Source organism: Callithrix jacchus, chromosome 4 (assembly GCF_049354715.1).
Source record: "Callithrix jacchus isolate 240 chromosome 4, calJac240_pri, whole genome shotgun sequence".
NCBI classification, from domain to species: Eukaryota; Metazoa; Chordata; class Mammalia; order Primates; family Cebidae; genus Callithrix; species Callithrix jacchus.
This window is the reverse complement of record NC_133505.1, coordinates 158,379,434-158,403,772: the sequence shown is the minus strand read 5'-3', so window position 1 is coordinate 158,403,772 and position 24,339 is coordinate 158,379,434. Positions and strand designations below refer to the sequence as shown.

General features: G+C 39.8%; 1 protein-coding gene across 5 annotated transcripts in view; it reads right to left on the bottom strand.

Moving 5' to 3' along the window:
• CCDC170 (coiled-coil domain containing 170) overlaps positions 1-24,339 on the bottom strand; it is a 127,138-nt gene that overhangs the window by 55,497 nt on the left and 47,302 nt on the right. For 3 of the 5 annotated variants that reach the window (XM_078370310.1, XM_008995249.5, XM_054254523.2), the window contains exons 4-5: positions 19,477-19,621; positions 15,637-15,822 (exon numbers count right to left, since the gene is read on the bottom strand). In XM_078370310.1, coding sequence (XP_078226436.1) covers positions 15,637-15,822; positions 19,477-19,621 — 331 coding nt within the window. The remainder of the gene's footprint in view (positions 1-15,636; positions 15,823-19,476; positions 19,622-24,339) is intronic. The other 2 variants (XM_078370311.1, XM_078370309.1) reach the window with 1 other exon arrangement.

The window sequence follows — 24,339 nt, the reverse complement described above, 5'->3', positions numbered from 1 at the left end:
GAAAACACTGGGGAATTTCAGTCCATTGAAAGTGTCGAGTCAACAGTGATATGAGCACAAATATACACACTGCACGTGCACACACACAAAAGGTAAAGTATTTAGAATGAGGGAGGTGATGCCCTGCTCTATTTCCTTTGAATTACACCAAGCCTAAAGTTTGGCATTCAGTTCTGGGATTCAAACTTTAATACAGATTAAACACTTCTAGGACAGTGCTATTCAAATTTACAATCTGGTACCACTCCTGCACCTGCTGTTCCCAGTCCCAACAAGATCATTTCAACAACTGAGGGTAAGAGATTAGCAATTTCTATAGCAAGTTGACACTGATGCAACATCCAAACACCATGGATTCCATTTTTAAACAAAGTATGGACCTATTGTCTTTGTTAGACGGATGTGGTAAGTGGCAAGTGGCGAGACTTGCATATCTGTCGTACACTGAAGGAACATGTTAGAAATGTGATATTTTAAGGCCAGTTTGCCAAATATAATCTAAATAAGTATATAAAACCAGAACCCATTTCTTTCATTGAACGAATTTCATCAAATTTAAGCATAACTATACCTTTACAAAATAAATTAATAGAACTATTGACAGATGAAGGATTGAAGATGGATTTTGAAAACACATTTGTTTCAGACAGGCATGGTGGCTCACATCTGTAATGCCAGCAGTTTGGGAGCCCAAGGTGGGTGCATCACTTGAACTCAGGGGTTTGAGACCAACCTGGGCAACATAGTGAAATCCTGTCTCTATCATTTTTTTAATTAAAAAAAAAACTGAAAATACAGTTGTTTAATTTTGGATACAAGGTACATATAAAGATATTGAGCTTGCTGAAATTGCTTTAAAATCTATTCTCTACAAACCTCTGTTAGTTTTATTGCACAGGAAATTGTTTCTGTGTTTTGCTTTTTAGACACTTACCATAGAAAACATTGTCATCAATCCAACCAAGATTACCTAAGTGAACCAACAAGAAGCTAGCTCATTGTCACAAACTTTACATACTAACATAAGCAGTATTCATTCAAAGTGTGTATGTAGAACTTTAATACAGGAAATTTGAGTCATAATAAAACTTATGGCTCAGCCCGGTGGCTCACACCTGTAACCCCAACATTTTGAGAGGCTGAGGCTGGTAGATCATGAGGTCAGGAGCTTGAGATCAGCCTAGCCAACATGGTGAAACCCCGTTTCTACTAAAAATAAAAAAATTACCTGGGCATGGTGGTAGGTGCCAGTAATCTCAGCTACTCAGGAAGCTAAGGTGGGAGAATTGCTTGAACCCAGGAGGCAGAGGTTGCAGTGAGCCAAGATCGCGCCACTGTACTCCAGCCTGGGTGGCAGAGCAAGACTCTTGTCTCAAAAACAAAAACAAAAGTTATGACTAAAGAATAACAAAAGGAAGGCTATGAGTATAATAATGATATTAGTGATTCATTGTGCTAATCTACACACAAAGAATAATGTGTACAATTTGGGTAATTCTAGTTTTTTCCTTGTGTTTATTCTGATTTTCTTTTTTTTTTTAATTTTTATTGCATTTTAGGTTTTGGGGTACATGTGCAGAACGTGCAAGACAGTTGCATAGCTACACACATGGCAGTGTGTTTTGTTTCCGTTCTCCCCTTCACCCACATTTGTCATTTTTCCCCAGGCTATCCCTCCCCAGCTCCCCCTCCCCGCTTGCCCTCCCCTTTTCCCCCCAATAGACCCCAGTGTTTAATACTCCCCTCTCTGTGTCCATGTGTTCTCATTTTTCATCACACGCCTATGAGTGAGAATATGTGGCATTTCATTTTCTGTTCTTGTGTCAGTTTGCTGAGAATGATGTTCTCCAGATTCATCCATGTCCCTACAAACGACACGAACTCATCATTTCTGATTGCTGCATAATACTCCATGGTGTATATGTGCCACATTTTCCCAATTATTCTAATTTTCATTATTGGAATTTAATTTTACATCTGTGGCTTCTAATACTTAAAAATGTGAACTTATGCTTCGTGTATTTTTTTAATTGTATTTGGGCTCTGGGGCACATGTGCACGCTCTGCATCCTGCAGGACTGTTGCATAGGTACTCACATGCCATGGTGGTTTGCTGTCTCCATTCCTACCACCCCCAACACCTATGTCAGGCAATTCTCCCTGTGTTAACCCTCCCATCCTCCCCGTCTCACCAACCCCGCTGTCTCTCCCCTCCTCTCCTCTCCACTCCCACACCTAGCCCTGTGAGTGTTGTTCCCTTCCCTGTGCCCAAGTGTTCTCATTGTTCATCACCCATCTATGAGTGAAAACATGCGGTGTTTGGTTTTCTGTTCTTGTGTCAGTTTGCTGTGAATGGTTGTTTCTAGGTTCAACCATGTCTCTACAAAGGACGTGAACCCATCGTTTTTTTGGCTGCATAGTATTCCATGGTGTATATGTGCCACATTTTCCCTCTCCAGTCTATCATCGATGGGCATTTGGGTTGGTTCCAGGTCTTTGCTATCGTAAACAGTGCCACAATGAACATACATGTGTATGTGTCTTTATGATAGAACAATTTATAATCCTTTGGGTATATACCAAGTAATGAGATTACTGGGTCAAATGGAATTTCTATTTCCAGATCCTTGATGAATCGCCACACTATCTTCCATAATGGTTGAACTAATTTACACTCCCAACAACAGTGTAAAAACAGAGAAGATTTCTCCACATCTTCTCCAGCATCTGTTGTCTCCCGATGATCACCATTCTAACCGGCATGAGATGGTATCTCAATGTGGTTTTTATTTGCATTTCTCTAATGACCAGCGATGATGAGCATTTTTTCATTTGTTTGTTGGCTGCATATTTGTCTTCTTTTGAAAAGTGTCTGTTCATATCCTTCACCTACTTTTGAATGGGTTTTTTTTTCTTGTAAATCTGCTTTAGTTCTTTGTAGATTCTGGATATTAGCCCTTTGTCTGATGGGTAGATTGCGAAAATTTTTTTCCATTCTGTTGGTTGCTAGTTTAATGATTGTTTCTTTTGCTGTGCAGAAGCTCTTAAGTTTAATTAGGTCCCATTTGTCTATTTTGGCTTTTGTTGCCATTGCTTTTGGTGTGTTAGTCATGAAGTCCTTACCTGTGCCTATGTCCTGAATGGTATTGTGTAGGTTTTCTTACAGGGTTTTTATGGTGTTAGTTCTTATGTTTAAATCTTTAATCCATCTGGAGTTAATTTTTGAATAGGTGTAAGGAAGGGGTTCAGTTTCTGCTTTCTGCACATGGCTAACCAGTTTTCCCAACACCATTTATTAAACAGGGAATCCTTTCCCCATTGCTTGTTTTTGTTCAGTTATCAAAGATCAGATGGTTGTAGATGTGTGGCATTGCTTCCGAGGCCTCTGTTCTGTTCCATTGGTCTATATCTCTGTTTTGGTACCAGCACCATGCTGTTTTGATTACTGTAGCCTTGTAGTATTGTTTGAAGTCAGGTAGCGTGATGTCTCCAGCTTTGTTCTTTTTGCTTAGGATTGTCCTGGCTCTGTGGCTCTCTTTTGGTTTCATATGAAGTTTAAAGTGTTTTTTTCCAGTTCTGTGAAGAACGTCAATGGTAGCTTGATGGCGATAGCATTGAATCTATAAATTACTTTGGGGAGTATGGCCATTTTCACAATATTGATTCTTCCTAACCATGAGCATGGAATGTTTCTCCATCTGTTTGTATCTTCTCTTATTTCCTTGATCAGTGGTTTGCATTTCTCCTTGAAGAGATCTTTTACCTCCTTTGTTAGTTGTATTCCTATGTATTTTATTCTCTTTGTAGCAATTGTGAATGGGAGTTCACTCATGATTCAGCTCTCTGTGTGTCTATTATTGGTGTATAGGAATGCTTGTAATTTCTGCACATTGATTTTGTATCCTGAGACTTTGCTGAAGTTGCTTATCAGCTTAAGGAGGTTTTGGGCTGAAATGATGGGGTCTTCGAAATATACAATCATGTCATCTGCAAAAGGGACAATTTGACTTCTACTTTTCCTAATTGAATACCCTTTATTTCTTTTTCTTGCCTAATTACTCTGGCTAGAACTTCCAATACTATATTGAATAGGAGTGTTAAGAGAGGGCATCCTTGTCTAGTTTCAGATTTTAAAGGGAATGCTTCCAGGTTTTGCCCATTCAGTATGATATTGGCTGTGGGTTTGTCATAAATAGCTTTTATTATTTTGAGATACTTTTCATCGATACCTAGTTTATTGAGGGTTTTCAGCATAAAGGGCTGTTGAATCTTGTTGAAGGCCTTCTCTGCATCTATTGAGATAATCATGTGGTTTTTGTCTTCGGTTCTGTTTATGTGATGGATTACGTTTATAGATTTGCATATGTTGAACCAGCCTTGCATCCCTGGGATGAAGTCTACTTGATCATGGTGGATAAGTTTTCTGATGTGCTGTTGGATTAGGTTTGCCAGTATTTTATGGAAGATTTTTCCATCAGTCTTTTGGTTTGTCTCATGGATATTGGCCTGTAGTTTTCTTTTTTAGTTGTGTCCCTGCCAGATTTTGGTATCAGGATGATGTTGGTCTCATAGAAAGACTTAGGGAAGATTCCCTCTTTCTGTATTGTTTGGAATAGTTTCAATAGGAATGGTACCAGCTCCTCTTTATATGTCTTGTAGAATTCAGCTGTGAACCTGTCTGGACCTGGACTTTTTTTGGCCGGTAGGCTATTAATTGCTGCCTCGACTTCAGACCTTGTTAATCGTCTATTTAGGGTTTCAACTTCTTCTTGGCTTAGTCTTGGGAGTGTGCAAGTGTCCAGGAATTTATCCATTTCTTCCAGATTTACTGGTTTATGTGCATAGACTTGTTTGTAGTAATCTCTGATGGTAGTTTGTATTTCCGAGCAATTGGCGGTGATCTCCCCTTTGCCGTTTTTTATTGCTTTTGTTCGATTCTTCTCTCTTTTCCTTTCTATTAGTCTAGCTAGTGGTCTGTCTATTTTGTTGATCTTTTCAAAAAACCAGCTCCTAGATTTATTGATTTTTTGAAGGGTTTTTTTGTGTCTCTGTCTCCTTTAGTTCTGCTCTGATCTTAGTTATTTCTTGTCTTCTGCTTGCTTTTGAGTGTTTTTGATTTGCTCCTCTAGCTCTTTCAATTTTGATGAGAGGGTGTCAATTTTAGATCTTTCCTTGTTTAAACAATGAGATTAAATCAAAGATTTAAAAATTCATTAAATCAAATTAAAATAAAGATACAGCATATCAAAACCTCTAGGATACAGCAAAAGTAGTGCTAAGAGGCAAGTTTATAGTGCTAAATGCATGTATCAAAAATGTAGAAAGATCTCAAATTAACAACCTAACATCACACCTAATGGAACTACAAAAACAAGAACAAACTCAATCCAAAGCTAATAAAAGAACTAAAATCAGAACAGAACTAAATAAAATTCAGACCCCCAAAAATATAAAAGGATGAACAAAGTAAAAAGTTTATTTTTTGAAAGCATAAACGAAATTGACAGGCCACTAGCCAAGTTAACCAAGAAAAAAAGAAGATCCAGATAAGCACAATCAGAAATGACAAAAGTGACATTAAAACTGATACCACAGAAATACAAAAGATCCTCAGAGATGACTATGAATATCTCTATGTATCCAAAAATCCTAGCCAGAGAAATCAGACAAGAGAAATAAATGAATGATATCCAAATTAGAAAAGAGAAAGTTAAATTGTCCATCTTTGCAGACAACATGATCTTGTATTTAGGAAAACCAAAAGACTCCAAAAAAAAATCTCTTAAAACTAATAAATAAATTTTGTATGCAGTATACAAAATAAGCATACAAAAATCAGTAGTGTTTTTATACACTAACTATGAACTACCTGAAAAAAAATCAAGAAGGTAATCCCATTTACAAGAGCTACAAAATGTAAAATAATTTATAAATTTAACCAAGAAAATCAAAGACTTCTCTGAGGAAAACTACAAAACACTGATGAAAGAAATTAAAGAGGATACAAATGAAAAGACATCTCATGCTCACAGATCAGAACAATTAATGTTGTTGGCTGGGCACAGTGGCTTATGCCTTTAATCCCTTATGCTTATGCCTGTAAGCACTTTGGGAGGTCAGGGAAGGTGGATCACTTGAGGCCAGGAGTTCAAGACCAGCTTGGCTGGCCAACATGGCAAAACTCCATCTCTACTAAAAATACAAAAATCAACTAGGCATGGTGGCATGTGCTTGTAGTCCCAGCTACTCAGGAAGCTGAGCATGAGAAAAGCTTGAACCTAGGAGGTGGAAGTTGCAGTGAGCCAAGATCATACCACTGCACTCCAGCCTGGGTGACAGAGCAAGATTCTGTCAAAACAAAAAAAGAGAGAGAATAATTAATGTTGTTAAATGACCATATTACTCAAAGCAATCTACAGATGAACTGTAATCCGTATCAAAACATCAATGTCATTTTTCATAGAAATAGAAAAAAAATCACAAATTTCTATCAAACCACAAAAGACCCTAAGTAGCCAAAGCAATCCTAAGCAAAAAGAATAAAGCTGGAGGCACCACACTACCTGACTTCAAAATATATTTTAAGACTATAATAAAGAAAACAGCAGGGAATTTGTATGAAATAGACACACACGCTAAATGTGAGAGAATAAAGAGAACCCAGAAATAAATCCACATAATTATAGCCATCTGATTTTCAACAATGGTGCCAAGCATATACATTGGGGTAAAAGAGAGCCTCTTTAATAAATGGTGTTGGGAAAACTAGACATCCATATGAAGAAGAATGAAACTAGGTCACTGTCTTTCTCACCATACACAAAAAATCAACTCAAGATGGATTGATGACTTAAGCATAAGACCTAAAACTATAAAACTACTAGAATAAAATACAGGGGGAACACTTCAAGACATTGGCTAGGCAAATATTTTATGGATAAGATCTCAAAAGCACAGGAACAAAACCAAAAAAGGCAAATGGGACTATATTAAACTAAAAAGCCTCTACCCACAGCACAAGGAACAGTCAACAGAGAGAAGAAACAACCTACTGAATGGGAGAAAATATTTGGAGACATTTATCCAACAAGGGACTAATATTCAGAATACACCGGAACTCAAACAACTCAACAGTTAAAAAAAAAAACTAATCCCAATAAAAAGTGGGAAAAGACATGAATAGACATTTCACAAAAGACATACAAATAAACAAAAGGTTAATTTATTTATTTAAGATGGAGTCTCGCTTTGTCACCCAGGCTGGAGTGGGACAATCTCTGCTCAGTGCAACCTCCTCCTCCCAAGTTCAAGTGATTCTCCTGCCTCAGACTTCCAAGTAGCTGGGATTACAGGTGTGTGCCACCAGGCCCAGCTGACTTTTTGTGTTTTTAGTAGAGATGGAGTTTCACCATCTTGGCCAGGCTTGTCTCAAACTCCTGACCTCAGGTGATCCACCTGCCTTGGCCTCCCAAAGTGCTGGGATTTGTTTTAAAATGCTCAACATAACTAATCATCAGGGAATTGCAAATCAAAACCACAATGAGATATCATCTAAGCCCAATTAGAATGGCTGTTACTAAAAGACAAAAACAAACAAAAATAACAGATGCTGGCAAGGATACAGAGAAGAGGCAACTTTCCTAACACTGTTGGTGAGAACGTAAATTCGCACGGCCACTATGGAACACGGTATGGAGACTTCTCAAAAAACAAAAAATGTAACTACCATACATCCAGCAATCCCACTGCTGGGTATTTATCCAAAGGAAAGGACACGAACATAGCAAAGAGATACTGCACACTCGTGCTTACTGCAGCACTAGTCACAATAGCAAATACATGGAATCAACCGAAGTGTCCACCAACAGATGAATGGATTTTTTAAATGTGGTATATACACACAATTGAATACTACTAGGCCATAAAAAATGAAACCATGTTATTTGCAGGAACATGGATGGAATGAGAGGTCATTATATTGAATGAAATAAGCCAGGCCCAGAAAGACAAATAGCACACGTTCTCACTCATATGTGGGAACTAAGAGTTGACTCATAGAGTTAGAAAGTAGAAAAATGGATTCCAGAGTCTGGGAAGAGTGAGTGGGTGGGAGAGAGATGAAGCGAAGTTGGTTAATGGATACAAGCATACAGTTAGGTAGAGGAAAGAAGCTTTAATGTTCATCAGCAGAGTAGGGTGACTATAATTAACAACGTATTGTATATTTTGAAATAGCTAGAAGAGAGGACTTGAAATGTTCTCAACACATAGCAGTGATCAATAGTTGAGGTGATGAAGACTTTAAATACCTTGACTTGATCTTTAACACATTCTATGCATGTAACAAAATAGCACATGTACCCCTTAAATACATACAAGTATCATGTAGCAATAATAAATAAATAGGAGGCATAAAATTCTTCATATTTCATAGCAGAAAGTCTTAAAATACTGCCTCAAATTGATGAATCAGTAATAAAACTGTATTAAAGTTTTAGGTTTTGTTTTTGTTTTTGTTTCTGAGGCAGGGTCTCGCCTGTCACCCATGCTGGAGTGCAGCAGCATGATCTCTATTCACCATAACCTTCACCTCCCAGGTTCAAGTGACTCTTGTGCCTCTGCCTCCTGAGTAGCTGGGATTACAGGCATGCACTACCACACCCATCTCATATTTGTGCTTTTGGTAGAGACGATGTTTTGCCATGTTGGCCAGGCTGATCTTGAACTTCTGGCCTCAGGTCATCTGCCTAACTCAGCCTCCCAAAATGCTGGGATTACAGGCATGCACCATCATGATTGGCCACTTTAAAGTATTAATGGTAATTTTCAGAAGAACTAAAAAAGAAAAACAGTTAAAACAAGACATTGTAGGAGTCTTATAAACAGCTTTTTTTTTTGTAGAGATGGGGATCTTGTTATGTTGCACAGGCTGGCCTTGAACTCCTGCCCTAAAGAGATCCTCCAGCCTCAGCCTCCCAAAGTGTTGAAATTACTGGCATGAGCCACCATCCCCAGCCCAGCTTTAATTTTTTATAATATGAGCAGCTATTATTTGGTGTTTATTTTCATTTTAATTCCTCACCCAGAGACTAGAACTCTTCCAACCTCACAGGCAATAAGAAGCAGGGTTCAAGTAAGAAAAGTTTGCTAGATCTAAGGCTGTTTAGCCAGAAGAAAAGACTTAGAAATCCATAATAAATGTCCTTAACCACTTGAAGTGAGGCTATAAAAATGGTGATTTTCATTTATTCAGCGAAGTTTCACCAGTTAGTACCAGGATGAGGAGCTGAATTATAAGAGACTCTAATCCTGACTTGCCACAATGCAGAACTGCCAAACAAGTACAACTTCACAAAGATGAGATGGACCTCCTTATAAAGTAGTGAGTTCCTCATTTCTAGAAGAGTCAAAGGAAAGGTTGGACATTAGCTAGTCAGGGAAATTTTTTTTTAACGTGATTTCTATTTCACATTGAGAGTTAGATATCTAGATTCTAAATGACCTGAAGGTCACTTCCAACTCCGTGATTCCAGAATTGTAAAGAGGTCTATAATTTCTTTAGTCATCTATCTCATCTAATCATTTCTCACTTCCGGGAACTATTTTCATATTTCTATACTTTTAATTAATCTCATGTTTATTTTGTCCCTAGGTAAAAGTAAATAACTAGGAATAGGAAAGGGAAATGAAAACACTGAACACCAACAGTGTGCCAGTCACATCCTAAGTATTTTATGCATATTTCATCATTTAATTCTAGCGTAATAATAAGAAAGTCTTATTTTCCTGTTTACAGATTTTAAAAACTGAGGTCCAAAGAGATCAAGCTACGTGCCTGCAATCACATAGCCAAATGATTCTGGAGCCAGGATAAAAACCCAAGCAGCCTAATTCAAGAGTCCAGCTTCTTAACTACTCTGTGCAGCCTCTCTCTCTCTCTCTCTCTCTCTCTCTCTCTCTCTCTCTCTCTCTCTCTCTCTCTCTCTCTCTCTCTCTCTCTCTCAGATGTTGAGATGGAGTCTAGCTTTGTCACCCAGGCTGGAGTGCAGTGGTGCCATCTCAGCTCACTGCAACATCCGCTTCCCAAGTTCAAGCAATTCTCCTGCCTCAGCCTCCTGAGTAGCTGGAATTATAGGTGCCCACCACACATCTAGCTAATTTTTGTATTTTTAGGCTGAACGCAGTGGCTCATGCCTATAATCCTAGCACTTTGGGAGACCGAGCCGAGGGGATTGCCTGAGCTCAGGAGTAGAGACATGGTGAAACCCCGTCTCTACTAAAATACAAAAAATATCAGCCAGGCATGGTGGCAGGTGCCTGTAATCCCAGCTAGAGGGAGGCTGAGGCATGAGAATTGCTTAAACCTGGGAGGCAAAGGTCGCAGTGAGCTGAGACCGTGCCACTGCACTCTAGCCTGGGCAACAAAGTGAAACTCTGCCTTAAAAAAAAAAAAATTGTATTTTAGCAGAGACAGGGTTTCACTGTGTTGGTCAGGCTTGTCTCAAACTCCTGACCTTAGGAGTTATCCACTTGCCTTAGCCTCCCAAAGTTCTGTAAGCTAACAAACCCAAAGGCATAAGGAACATCACTGCAAACCCAGGCCTGCCTGACTCGAATACCATTTATTTTTGAGCTTTAATTATTGCTAGTAGCATTAAATGCAACATGGAAGTCAGTGTCTGATCTCACTGATTTTAACTTCTAGAATTTATAGGAAATGTGCGTGTGCCTTGCCTAGGCAAAATAACTACTTTCCTCAGCAGTCGGTTATTTCAAGATAACCAAGAGAAAGAGAATCTTTGGTAGTTTAAACATCATGCAATAGGAACTACTAAAAATCTTTTCAAGTAATGTAGTTCCCATATATGTGACAAATTACTGCATTTTTATTTGTGAGATTTTCTTGAAGGAACTGAAGTCGAGTCTTCAGAAGAGCTGAGTTCTGTAGAAACCACACCCTAGTTCTGTGGCTGCTTCTACTTCTGCAATCCTTCTGGACTTCACTAATAAAGTAAGTTTCCTACCTCAAAAACAGAGCTTTAGAAAGCATTAGGAAGACTCTTCCTGAGGTTGTTAATGTGTCAGTAAAACCACTTGACGGTATTTTTGAGTAATAAATCTTTGGGAGTCACAATCCTATGAATAAAGCACTTTATTAAAGGTCTCAAGTTTTTTTATTGCCCATATAATTTTTTTCACAATTTTTATTATTTTGGCAGTAAGTCCATCCCAAAGTGAATGTGTTTCCAAAGTCTGAACAACATTGCATCAGTCATTTACAAGTGAAGACACTTACATAAGAAGAGGAATAAGTTCTGGTTTTTTAATGTGCTATTATGACACATTTCCTTACGCATTTCCTACTACTGATCTCTAGAGATGCGTTTTTATAAATAAATATTAAATTCTTCCTAATAGTCAAGTATTTTTTAACCCCTCCTCTCCCCTCCTAATATTCAAATCTTGATAATTTAATAACTAGTAGCTATAATTGAATTGAAAGTTACTGAGGACATTTGCATGACTATTTACTGTTTTTGTTCCACTGACTAATAAATGTTTTCTGGCATCAGACTTGTATGTAGGATGTAGCTGTGACTGTATGTGGAAAGAGGATTATTGCTGAAGGTACAGTAGTGTAATGATCTGGGTTCAAATCCTTGCTTTGTCATTTAATAGCTGTGTGAACTTGAGCAAAGTGAATAACCTCTCTGATCACTTAGCACAATGACTGTGTTAACAATAAGTATGCAATAAATGAGCACTTCTAAATCATAAATTTTGGTTTCTAAGCACCATTCCCCAGTATTAGGAACCAAAGCTCTTTAAAGAATTGGCAGGTTTTAGTTCAGTAGTCTGAATATTGCAAGAGGACCTATGATGACTTCTTCAGTCAGAGATTAAGGAAGACTTGAGAGACTAAAGGACTCATGCTACAAGGTCACAGGGGACATCCTGAAGGAGCTTCTGCCAGACAAATTTGGAGAATTTGGAGCACTGAAAGAGAATAATTGATTACAACACAGTAAATAAAGAAAAACCCAGGCATCCATGGAATTGAAAACAAACGCAAAGAAAATAAAGAAAGCTTTCCTTTATAGAAGAAAACCATCTAATAGATGGGAAGAACAACGACATTAGAATATCACCACTTTGCCGCCCGTGATGTAATAGTTAATCCAGACAAGAATCGGTGGATGCTGACATCACTAGGTAAAGTCACCGGAAACAGGAATAACCGGATATGTATCACTCCACAGAAACGTAACTGCAGAAGAGAAAAAATGTACTCTTCCACCAAAGACATTGGTAGTCAAACTTAGGGTCACCAACAGTGCAACACTCTAACATCATTTGCCTTCTAATAGAATGCAATCTGAAATATACAGCTTTACCTTTAAAGTATTCTTGCCAAAGCCTTAACCTGAATCCCGTCTAGCCTCTAGATCCAACTTTGAGTTTACAAAATATAGAGAAACAAGTTAAACAACACAGTGAAGAAACAATCAAGCCACTGCTCTGGACTCTCCAAAATGTCAATGCTATTAAAAAACTGGTTGGGCATGGTGGCTCATGCCTGTAACCTCAGCACTTTGGGAGGCTGAGGCAGGTGGACCACAAGGTCAAGAGATCAAGACCATCCTAGCCAACATGGTGAAACCCATCTCTACTAAAAATACAAAAATTAGCTGGGCCTGATGGTGCATGCCAGTAGTCCCAGCTACTCCAGAGGCTGAGGCAAGAGAATCACTTGAACCCGGGAGGCAGAGTTGGCAATGAGCTGAGATCGTGCCCCTGCATCCCAGCCTGGGCACAGAGAGAGACTCCATTTAAAAAAAAAAAAAAAAAAAAACCTGAAACTAATCAACAAATGCAGTTAATTAACCTAGGTAGGATCCCAATTTGGGGAAGAAAACATCTGTAAAAGACATTCTTGTAGCAAGTGGTGAAATTTAAATGTGGAATGATACTAGATAATTATTAGCTAAGCCAAACTTAGTGGCTTAAAGCAAAAAACATTGATTATCTCACAGTTTCTATGGGTCAGGAATCTGGGCATGACTTTGCTCATGGTTCTGGCTCAGGGGCTCTCCTAAGATTAGGGTCAAGCTGTTAAGCAGGGCTGCAGTCCTCCCCAGGACTGACCAGAGGAGGATTCTCTGCTGATCTCACTCACACGATAGCTGACAGCCCTCAGGTTCTCGCCACATGGGCCTTCCAAGAGGTGGCTGAGTGTCTTCACCACATGGTAGCTGACTTCCCTCTCCCCAGAGCTACCTCACAACATGGTCCCTGGCTTCCCCTCAAGAGTAAGTGATTCCAGAGAGATCAACAGAGTTCATCTAAGACGGAAGCCACAGCCTTTTTATAACCTAATCTCAAAAGTGATATTCATCATTTCTGACATATTCTATTCATTAGAAGGGAATTAATAAATCCAGACCATGTTCAAGAGGAGGAATTCTTTAAAAAAATGTGTGTGTGCTGAAAACCACCACAGTTGGCATTACAGTATCATAGTTCATTTTCAGATGCAGCAATAGTATTATGGTTACATAGAGCAATATCCTTATTCTTAGGATAAATATGCTGATGTAGTTAGAGGCAATACATATGATGTCTGCAACTTATCTTCAAGTGGCTCTGAAAAAATATATATGTTTATGTAACAATAACAAATACATATTATTTATGTAAAATAATAAAGCAAATAAAAGAAAATGCTAACATTTGTTGCATCTGGGTGGATGATGGGTGGATGATCATTGCCATATTCCTTCACCCTTTCTATATATTTGAAACTTTTCAAAAGAAAATGTTGGTGAATAATAATGGAAAGTTATTACGTTGATCCCATTAAAAGTCATTGCGAAAACCGCAATTACTTTTGCATCAACCTAATAACTATGGACTGATTTGTGTCTTCCCCAAAATTCATATTTTGACATCCTAACCCCCAATGCAATGGTATTTGTGGGTGGCGCTTTTGGGAGGTGATGAGGTTCTGATGAAGTTTTGAGGGTGGAGACCTCATGATGGGATTAGTGCCCTTAGAAGGAGAGGCATCATGGCACTTAGCTTGCTCGCTTGCTCTCTCTCTGACATGTGAGGGCACAGGGAGAAGGCAGCCATCTACACACAGAATGAGGGTCCTCACCGGAACCTGACCATGCTGCTGGCACCCTGATCTTGGATTTCCCAGCCTCCAGAATTGTGAGAAATACATTTCTGTTGTTTAAGCCACCCAGTCTACGATACTGTGTTATGGCAGCCCAAGCTAATGAAGACAAGGGCATCGACAACAATGAAGTTTGCACTCTCCCCAGAGCTAATGTGTCAGGAGAATAAAGCCAGTAGTACAAAGGGCTTTTTGATGCAGGGAATTGGTTGAAAATAGAAATTAGTATAATGACTGTGCTTTTCAACTTCCTATCCCATCTCAGTGTGGCTGTGATGTCACTAGACAGGGAGGTCCCCAAAGAAATTCCCAAAAAGGCAGCTCCTTCCCCTGCACCCACTAATTCCACAGGCCCTTCCTTAGCCTGGGGGCCACCAGAAGGCCTTCACCCCCATGGAGGTTCCCTTTATCAGCACCAGCCCTTAGCTGATCTTAAATTCCATCTCCTGGACCATTGCCATTCATTTTTCTCCTACGTACTTTTATTAACTGATTGTACTAACTCATTTTTGTTTTTGGAAATAAATTATTATTATTAATCTCATAATAAATTTATCACAACATTTGAAAATATAATCAAGGGATTATATAGTGTTAAAAACACACACACACGATATTAAGTCCCATGCTCAAACAGGTTCCAGATCATTTGAAAAGATCAGCCAATTCATTGTGTAAATAAAATTTTAGAATTCAGTCACTTCCCTTTGGCAATACCTGTCAAAATGACAAAGTCTTGTCCTTTGGTCCAGCAAGTCTACTTCTCAGATTTTGTCTTTCTGCTATATCCTCCCACACGAAGAATGATATAAGATTACTCATAATAGGTGTATTATAATAATGTACAGTATATTGCCATTTGTGTTAAAAATAAATAAATAAAAATAGAAAAATATAATGTGTAGAGTGTGTCAACATTTGTGTTAAAAAGAAATAAGGTCCGAGCACAGTAGCTCACGTCTGTAATCCCAACACTTTAGGAAGCCGAGGTGGGCAGATCACGTGAGGTCAGGAGTGCAAGACCAACCTGGCCAACATGGGGAAACCCTGTCTCTACTAAAAATACAAAAAATTAGCTGGGCACAGTGGCACATGCTTGTAATCGCAGCTACTCTGAAGGCAGAAGAATTGCTTGAACCCCGGAGGCAGAGGTTGCAGTGAGCTGAGATTGTGCCATTGCACTCCAGTCTGGGAAACAGAGTGAGACTCCTTCTCAAAAATTAATTAATTAATTAAAATTAAAAATTGTAAATATACATATATAGCCAACGACCTGTTCAAGTCACTTTGTCCCATGTCACCCCCAACCCTTCTGCTGAGTGCAGGCTCTTAAAATTGCAATCAATAAAAAATAGATTGTGATCAATACTTCCAGGGCGCGTATCTGACACCCATTTCTTCCATTTCTGCTTCCTCAGCGTGGTCCTGGATGCACACGTATCCTTCATACTTTGTACCTGGTTCAGCTTGTCTTTCTCTTCAATACAGGAGGCAGCTTTTTTCTGCTCTCTGTTGACTTCTGAAGCCAGCCTCATGATCGTTTCTCTGCTAGCTTTTGCCTCCATCTCATGGACATTTAGAGTCTCTTCAAGAATCACAATTTGTCCTTTCATGAATTCATTTTCCTTGCACAGCTCTCTAAGCTGAAGAGAAAGCAATTACAGCTATCCTATAAAAATTAACAATTTCATACATTTTCCCTAAGCAATTCACAATCTATAGGCTGCATTATCATATGGAAAATGTAAGAGCACTATCCTACGTGGATTCTAAAGGTTACATTTTCAAAGGCAGCCTCTCAACTCTGTTTTAGACCTGGTGGTCAAATTCAAAATCCAAAATGTGGCCACAAGGCAAGGATAATGAAGCCAAAAGCATCCCAATGAAGGACACATCAGCAAACCTCTGGCTGCTAAATACTCCAAGTCAGGTGAAGCTCTACAGAGGCTGCAGTAGGCAATGAAGCAAGGGACTTGCCTTCAGCCCTGTCCACTCGGGCTTAATGCAGTCAAGACGCCATGTAGCCCTGGAGGGAACACAGAATGCAGGGCCATGCTTTTTTAAAAAATGTATTATTCTAATTAAGCGTAGGAAATTTGTGAATAACAGCTCAGTGTTTATCACAGGGAATTGAGATTAGCAGGGCTTTTGCTTACTATGCTGTGCACTGGAATTGTTAACTGGAAGCATTTAAAAGATTTACAAGGGGAAAATAAAAGCCAGCAAAACTCCCCACCTCAGGGGGGCGCTCGTCAGACAGTCTTCGACACCTGTGATTTGCTTCTCTATCCCTGCATCCTGATTTGTTTCTCTGCATTGCATCTTTTTCACCATGTGGGGCAACTGAAGATATTTATTTGCTTATTTCTTCACTATCCTTACCCCTTGATAATGAAATCTCTAGGAGAGCATAGACATAGTCTTGTCTCTTTCACTGCTGTCTCTCCAGCACTCAGAACGGTGTCTAACATATAGTAAGCACTCACTAAATATTTGTGAAATGAAGGAATAAATAGCAAACAAATTATTGGGAATGCATGGTTCCTTGGGAATGCATGTGCTCATGTGTTTATGAGGGCATGTGAAAGTGAAGGAACAGTTTTGAAACTGGAGCCATTTTGTTCTTGAGGAACACCTAGTGAGGTGGCAGTCTTGGTCAATACAGCTGACTTCCTGATAGGGGCCAATTATTTTTTTTCTTTTTAAGACAGGCACCTGCTCACATGGCCGAGATGCCAAAGCTCCAGATTCCTACCCTTTGTCATGAAATATAGATTCCATTATTGTGCAGGTAAGTTGAGGCCAACCAATCTCAGGAAGAAATTGCCATTAAAAAGATAGTTTCTTACTCATTGTACCCAAGTGGAAGGAACCCACCACAGCACATGGGGCTATGGGAAAGCACCAGGGCCAGTCAGGAGGCAGAAGAAGCAGGGAGAAAAGAGGGTAAGAGGCAGTATCGTCGCCTCCACTGGAAGGAATAAGCAAAGCAGAGTAAGCCAACTTAGGGTTGGCTATTGAATGATTTCAGTGGCTCTTGGGGTGTAGGGACTGTCCCGAGCTATCTGGGGGCCTTAGGGCAAGGGGCAGTAGCCTGCAGGTAAGAGCCAGTTATAGGAGGTGGCTGGGGAGTGGGCTCTGGGTTGGTCACATGGAAAGCTCTGCCGGAAAGGGCAGGCTCTCCTGGGTCAGCAAGACCCTGGAAGTCAAAGCATTAGAAATATAGAAAAGACAAGGGCATGATTAATGCCATAGAAACACCCAGATTAGCACCTAAAGATTGTCTCTGATAGAGAAAAGAGTGTCATGGAAGAAGGAGCTTCTGAATTCCCTTTTCTGCTCCCCATCATTTGGTTTGAAAGATAATTCTCAAACTACAGGTGGACTTTTACAGCCAAGCTCCCAGTCACAGGTTAGCCATAGGGAGCAGGATGAGAGCCATCCAGCACCCATTAGAACATCAGGTGGACCCATGGCCTCAGCTATCAAAACCCCTTCGTGAAGTGGAATACTTCCTAAAATCAAATGAAGTCATCATGCAGCTGTCAGAGAGAACATTTGGGAAGCTCACTAGTAGACAGCTGAGAGGTGACTTTTAAAAATGGCTGCATGACCAGGCGTGGTGGCTCACACCTGTAATCCCAGCACTTTGAGAGACTGAGGCAGGCAGATCATGAGGTCAAGAGTTCGAGACCAGTCTGACCAACATGGTGAAACTCCATCTTTACTAAAAACACAAAAATACAAAAAAAAAAAAAGCCAGATGTGGTGGCATGCACCTGTAATCCTAGCTACTCAGGAGGCTGAGACAGGAGAATTGCTTGAACCTGAGAGGTGGAGGTTGCAGTGAGCCGAGATCGGGCCACTGCACTCCAGCCTGGGCAACAGAGCAAGACTCTGTCTCAAAAAAAAAAAAAAAAAAAGTGGCTGCATGATGGGCCAGATGTGATGGCTCACACCTGTAATCCCAGCACTTTGGGAGGCCAACGTGGCAGAATCACTTGAGTTCAGGAGTCAGAGACCAGCCTGGCTATTAGTGAGACCTCATTTCCATTTAAAAAAAAAAAGAAAAGAAAAAGCTGCATGGGTGCTGTGCATGGTGGCTCACAACTGTAATCACAGCACTTTGGGAGGCAGAAGGAGGGTAATTGCTTGAGGCCAGGAATTCAAGACCAGCCTGGATGGCATACTGAGACCATCTCTACATAAAATAAAATAATTAGCCAGACATAGTGGTGTACATCTGTAGTCCCAGTTACATAGGAGGCTAAGGCAGGAAGATCCTTGAGTCCAGAAAGTGAAGACCACAGTAAGCGAGGATCAGACCACTGCACTCCAGCTTAGGTGACAAAACAAGACCTTGTCTCTAAATTTAAAAAAAATGACTGTATGGAAATCTGTCAGCAAGCAAGGATGCAAAAGGTTTATAATAGCCAAAGAGAACCATGAGCATTCACATACTTTCAGGTACCCTAATGAAGCACTATGGGCCAAGTGAATTATTCAGTTAATATTATTTATTTCTGACTTAATGGTAGTCTACCATTAAAGTAGAATTTTTGCCATTTGCTTTGTTTTTGTTTTGTTTTGTTTTGTTTTTGAAATGGAGTCTCACTGTGTGGCCCAGGCTGGAGTACAGTGGCACTATCTTGGCTCACTGCAACCTCCGCCTCCTGGTTCAAGCAATTCTGCCTCAGCCGCCCAGGTAGCTGGGATTACAGGTGCCCGCCACCATGCTTGGCTAATTTTTGTATTTTAGTAGAGACAGAGTTTCACCATGTTGGCCAGGCTGGTCTCAAACCCCTGACCTCAGGTGATTTGCCCACCTTGGCCTCTCAAATTGCTAAGATTACAGGCATGAGCCACTGCACCCAGCCACTATTTGGTTTTAATGTAAAATTTTTAGGTATTTTAGATCTCACAATCAGTATCCTAAAAATGACACTCAACTGGTTTTGTGTGAGTATGTGTCTAGCTGTAACAGCAACAAAAAAAGACTCCCTAAACAAATGGTTAAAATGAGTAATTAATGGTATTGACAACCTAAATATATTTTTGGACAAAGCCATTACTCTCTTTTGGAGAAAAATTAATTGCAAGAATGCTAGAAAAGACCTTGGAATTGAGGCTCAGGAAGGTGATGTGACTTGTCCCAAGTCACATAGTTAATTAACGCTACACTTGGGTTACTGTCCCCATTCTCCCGCCACTCCCAAACTCAACCACAGCACTTCCTTTCATGCCATGTGTCAGAATCACCACTACATTTATAGACTTTTTAATCTGCATACAGACACCTTTAAAATGAAATCTTTATCTGACACGTGATCATTCCTCTCGTCTGGATCCAAGCAGTCATGAAGTTGAGTCAGAAATTCCTCATGTTTCCTGCAGTTCTTGGAAACCTGTTTCTTATTCTCCTCATTTTCTTTTGAGCATTTTCTGTAAGGCAAATAACCAATAAGTCAGAGTTTAACACCATGGAAGATAACATTCATCAAACTAAGTCAGAATGCAAGCTCTCTGGGGGAAATAATTGTCATTTTTAAGACAACACAGTTTCCCAAACACAGAGCAAATTATTGTCATAGAAGCCCTATAAAGGAAGGAAAAAAGTGGAAGCAATTTTGGGACACCTATGCTTTGCAGAAATACAAAGAAATCTTTTTTTTTTTAATTGCATTTTAGATTTTGGGGTACATGTGCAGAACATGCAAGATAGTTGCATAGGTACACACGTGGCAGTGTGTTTTGAGCCTTCCTCCCCTTCACCCACATTTGGCATTTCTCCCCAGGCTATCCCTCCCCAGCTCCCCCCCACCGCTGTCCCTCCCCTCTTCCCCCCAATAGACCCCAGTGTGTAGTATTCCCTTCCCTGTGTTCATGTGTTCTCATTTTTCACCACCCGCCTATGAGTGAGAATATGCGGTATTTCATTTTCTGTTCTTGTGTCAGTTTGCTGAGAATGATGTTCTCCAGATTCATCCATGTCCCTACAAAGGACACGAACTCATCATTTTTGATTGCTGAATAATATTCCATGGTGTATATGTGCCATATTTTCCTAGTCCGGTCTATCATCGATGGGCATTTGGGTTGGTTCCAGGTCTTTGCTATTGAGATGGTATCTCAGTGTGGTTTGGATTTGCATCTCTCTAATGACCAGTGATGATGAGCATTTTTTCATATGTTTGTTGGCCTCGTGTATGTCTTCTTTTGTAAAATGTCTGTTCATATCCTTTGCCCATTTTTGAATGGGCTTGTTTGTTTTTTTCCTGTACGTCTGTTTGAGTTATTTGTAAATTCTGGATATCAGCCCTTTGTCAGATGGGTACACTGCAAAAATTTTTTCCCATTCTGTTGGTTGCCGATTCACTCTAGTGACTGTTTCTTTTGCCGTGCAGAAGCTGTGGAGTTTGATTAGGTCCCATTTGTCTATTTTGGCTTTTATTGCCAATGCTTTTGGTGTTTTGGTCATGAAGTCCTTGCCTACTCCCATGTCCTGAATGGTTTTGCCTAGATTTTCTTCTAGGGTTTTTATGGTGCCAGGTCTTATGTTTAAGTCTTTAATCCATCTGGAGTTAATTTTAGTGTAAGTTGTCAGGAAGAGGTCCAGTTTCTGCTTTCTGCACATGGCTAGCCAGTTTTCCCAGCACCATTTATTAAACAGGGAATCCTTTCCCCATTGCTTGTTTTTGTCAGGTTTATCAAAGATTCTATGGTTGTAGATATGTTGTGTTGCCTCCGATGCCTCTGTTCTGTTCCATTGGTCTATATCTCTGTTTTGGTACCAGTACCATGCTGTTTTGATTACTGTAGCCTTATAGTATAGTTTGAAATCCAGTAGTGTGATGCCACCCGCTGTGTTCTTTTTGCTTAGCATTGACTTGGCTATGCAGGCTCTCTTTTGGTTCCATATGAAGTTCATGGTGGTTTTTTCCAGTTCTGTGAAGAAAGTCAATGGTAGCTTGATGGGGATAGCATTGATTCTGTAAATTACTTTGGGCAGTATAGCCATTTTCACAATATTGATTCTTCCTAACCATGAACATGGAATGTTTCTCCATCTGTTTGTGTCCTCTCTGATTTCATTGAGCAGTGGTTTGTAGTTTTCCTTGAAGAGGTCCTTTACGTTCCTTGTAAGTTGTATTCCTAAGTATTTTATTCTTTTTGTAGCAATTGTGAATGGCAGTTCATTCTTGATTTGGCTCTCTTTAAGTCTGTTATTGGTGTATAGGAATGCTTGTGATTTTTGCACATTGATTTTATATCCTGAGACTTTTCTGAAGTTGCTTATCAGTTTCAGGAATTTTTGGGCTGAGGCGATGGGGTCTTCTAGGTATACTATCATGTCGTCTGCAAATAGAGACAATTTGGCTTCCACCTTTCCTATTTGAATACCCTTTATTTCTTTTTCTTGCCTGATTGCTCTGGCTAGAACTTCCAGTACTATATTGAATAGGAGTGGTGAGAGAGGGCATCCTTGTCTAGTGCCAGATTTCAAAGGGAATGCTTCCAGTTTTTGCCCATTCAGTATGATATTGGCTGTTGGTTTGTCATAAATAGCTTTTATTACTTTGAGATACATTCCATCAATACCGAGTTTATCGAGGGTTTTTAGCATAAAGGGCTGTTGAATTTTGTCAAATGCCTTCTCTGCATCTATTGAGATAATCATGTGGTTTCTGTTTTTGGTTCTGTTTAAGTGGTGAATTACGTTTATAGACTTGCATATGTGGAACCAGCCTTGCATCCCCGGGATGAATCCTACTTGATCATGATGGATAAGTCTTTTTATGTGCTGTTGCAATTGGCTTGCCAGTATTTTATTGAAGATTTTTGCATCTATGTTCATTATGGATATTGGCCTGAAGTTTTCTTTTCTTGTTGAGTCTCTGCCGGGTTTTGGTATCTGGATGATGTTGGTCTCATAAAATGATTTGGGAAGGATTCCCTCTTTTTGGATTATTTGGAATAGTTTCAGAAGGAATGGTACCAGGTCTGCTTTGTGTGTCTGGTAGAATTCAGCTGTGAACCCATCTGGACCTGGGCTTTTTTTGTGTGGTAGACTCTTAATTGCTGCCTCTACTTCAGACCTTGTTATTGGTCTATTCATAATTTCGGCTTCCTCCTGGTGTAGGCTTGGGAGGACACAGGTGTCCAGGAATTTATTCATTTCTTCCAGGTTTACTAGTTTATGTGCATAGAGTTGTTTGTAATATTCTCTGATGATGGTTTGAATTTCTGTGGAATCTGTGGTGATTTCCCCTTTATCGTTTTTTATTGCATCTATTTGGTTGTTCTCTCTTTTCTTTTTTATCAGTCTGGCTAGTGGTCTATTTTGTTGATCTTTTCAAAAAACCAGCTCTTGGATTTATTGATTTTTTGAAGGGTTTTTCGTGTCTCTATCTCCTTCAGTTCTGCTCTGATCTTAGTTATTTCTTGTCTTCTGCTAGGTTTTGAGTTTTTTTGATCTTGCTCCTCTAGCTCTTTCAATTTTGATGATAGGGTGTCAATTTTGGATCTACAAGGAAATCTTTAAGATATCGTGGACTTAGTAACAGGAGAGAAAATGGATTCCCCTAGCCTCAACCCTCTAGGATCTCCATAAACAGAGGCAGGTGTCTAGAACACACGTGCTCACAATCCACATAGCCAAGGGTCTTCATTGGGGCCTCATGGGGAAAGACGGTGTTACCACATTGGTTCCAGAGGACCAAGCTTCATTTTCGTTTATTTTATTTCTTTTTTCTTTTTTCTTTTTTTTTTTTTGAGACGGAGTTTCGCTCTTGTTACCTAGGCTGGAGTGCAATGGCATGATCTCGGCTCACCGCAACCTCTGCCCCCTGGGTTCAGGCAATTCTCCTGCGTCAGCTTCCTGAGTAGCTGGGATTACAGGCACATGCCACCTTGCCCAGCTAATTTTTTGTATTTTTAATAGAGGCGGGGTTTCACCATGTTGACCAGGATGGTCTCGATCTCTTGACAACGTGATCCACTTGCCTCGGTCTCCCAAAGTGCTGGGATTACAGGCGTGAGCCACCTAGCCCGGATCTTTTTTTTTTTTTTTTTTTTTGAGAGGGCTTTTCACTCTTGTTGCCCAGGCTGGAGTGCAATGGCATGATATTGGCTCACTGCAACCTCTGCCTCCCTAGTAGCTGGGTTCAAGCGATTCTCCTGCCTCAGCCTCCCTGGTAGCTGGGATTACAGATGCTCACCACCACCACACCCAGCAAATTTTTTGTATTTTTAGAACAGGGTTTCACCATAGTGGTCAGGCTGGTCTCAAACTTCTGACCTCAGGTGATCCCCCCGCCTTGGCCTACCAAAGGTCTGGGATTACAGGCATGAGCCACCACACCCAGCCAATTTTATTTTCAAACTCTACAATACAGTGGTTTATAAGGGTCCTGGTTCACGGCCAGGCAGAACTATAACAACAAACACATCAAAAGCACAGAAGGTTCTTGCCTCTGGAAAAGAAAGGTGTCCAATCACCAGCAAAGTTCATTATCAGTTTTCACATGCCCACAGTCTTTAAAGTGTATTGGAAGAAAGGAAAGAAAATCAGTATATCCAGGAGATATCTGAACCCCCATGTTTATTGCAGTTCTATTCACAATAGCCAAGATAGAATCAACACAAGTGTCCATCAGTGGGTGAATGGAGAAAAAAAATGTGATATATATATATATATATATATATATATACATCGAAATACCATTCAGCCTTTTAAAAGAATGAAATCCTGCCAGGAGTGGCAATATGGATGAATCAGGAGGATATTATGTTAATCAAAATAAGTCAAGTACAGAAAAATAATTACTGCATGGTCTCACTCGTATGTGGGAGCTGAAAAAAACTGAACACATACAAGCAAAGAGTAGAACTGTGATTATTAGAGGCTGGAAAGGATAGTGGATGGTAGAGGATACAGAGAGGTTAGTCAATGGCTATAAAGTTATAAAGATGGTTATAAAGTTATAAAGCTAGATGGCGGGAGTAAGTTCATGGCGTATGCTATAGTGTTCTGTAGCATAGTAGGGTGAATGTGGTTAACAGTAATTCAGTTTTCAAATAGCTAGAAGAGAGGATTTTGAATATTCACAATGAAAATAAATGCTAAATGTTCAAGATGATGAATTTGCTAATTTCCCTGA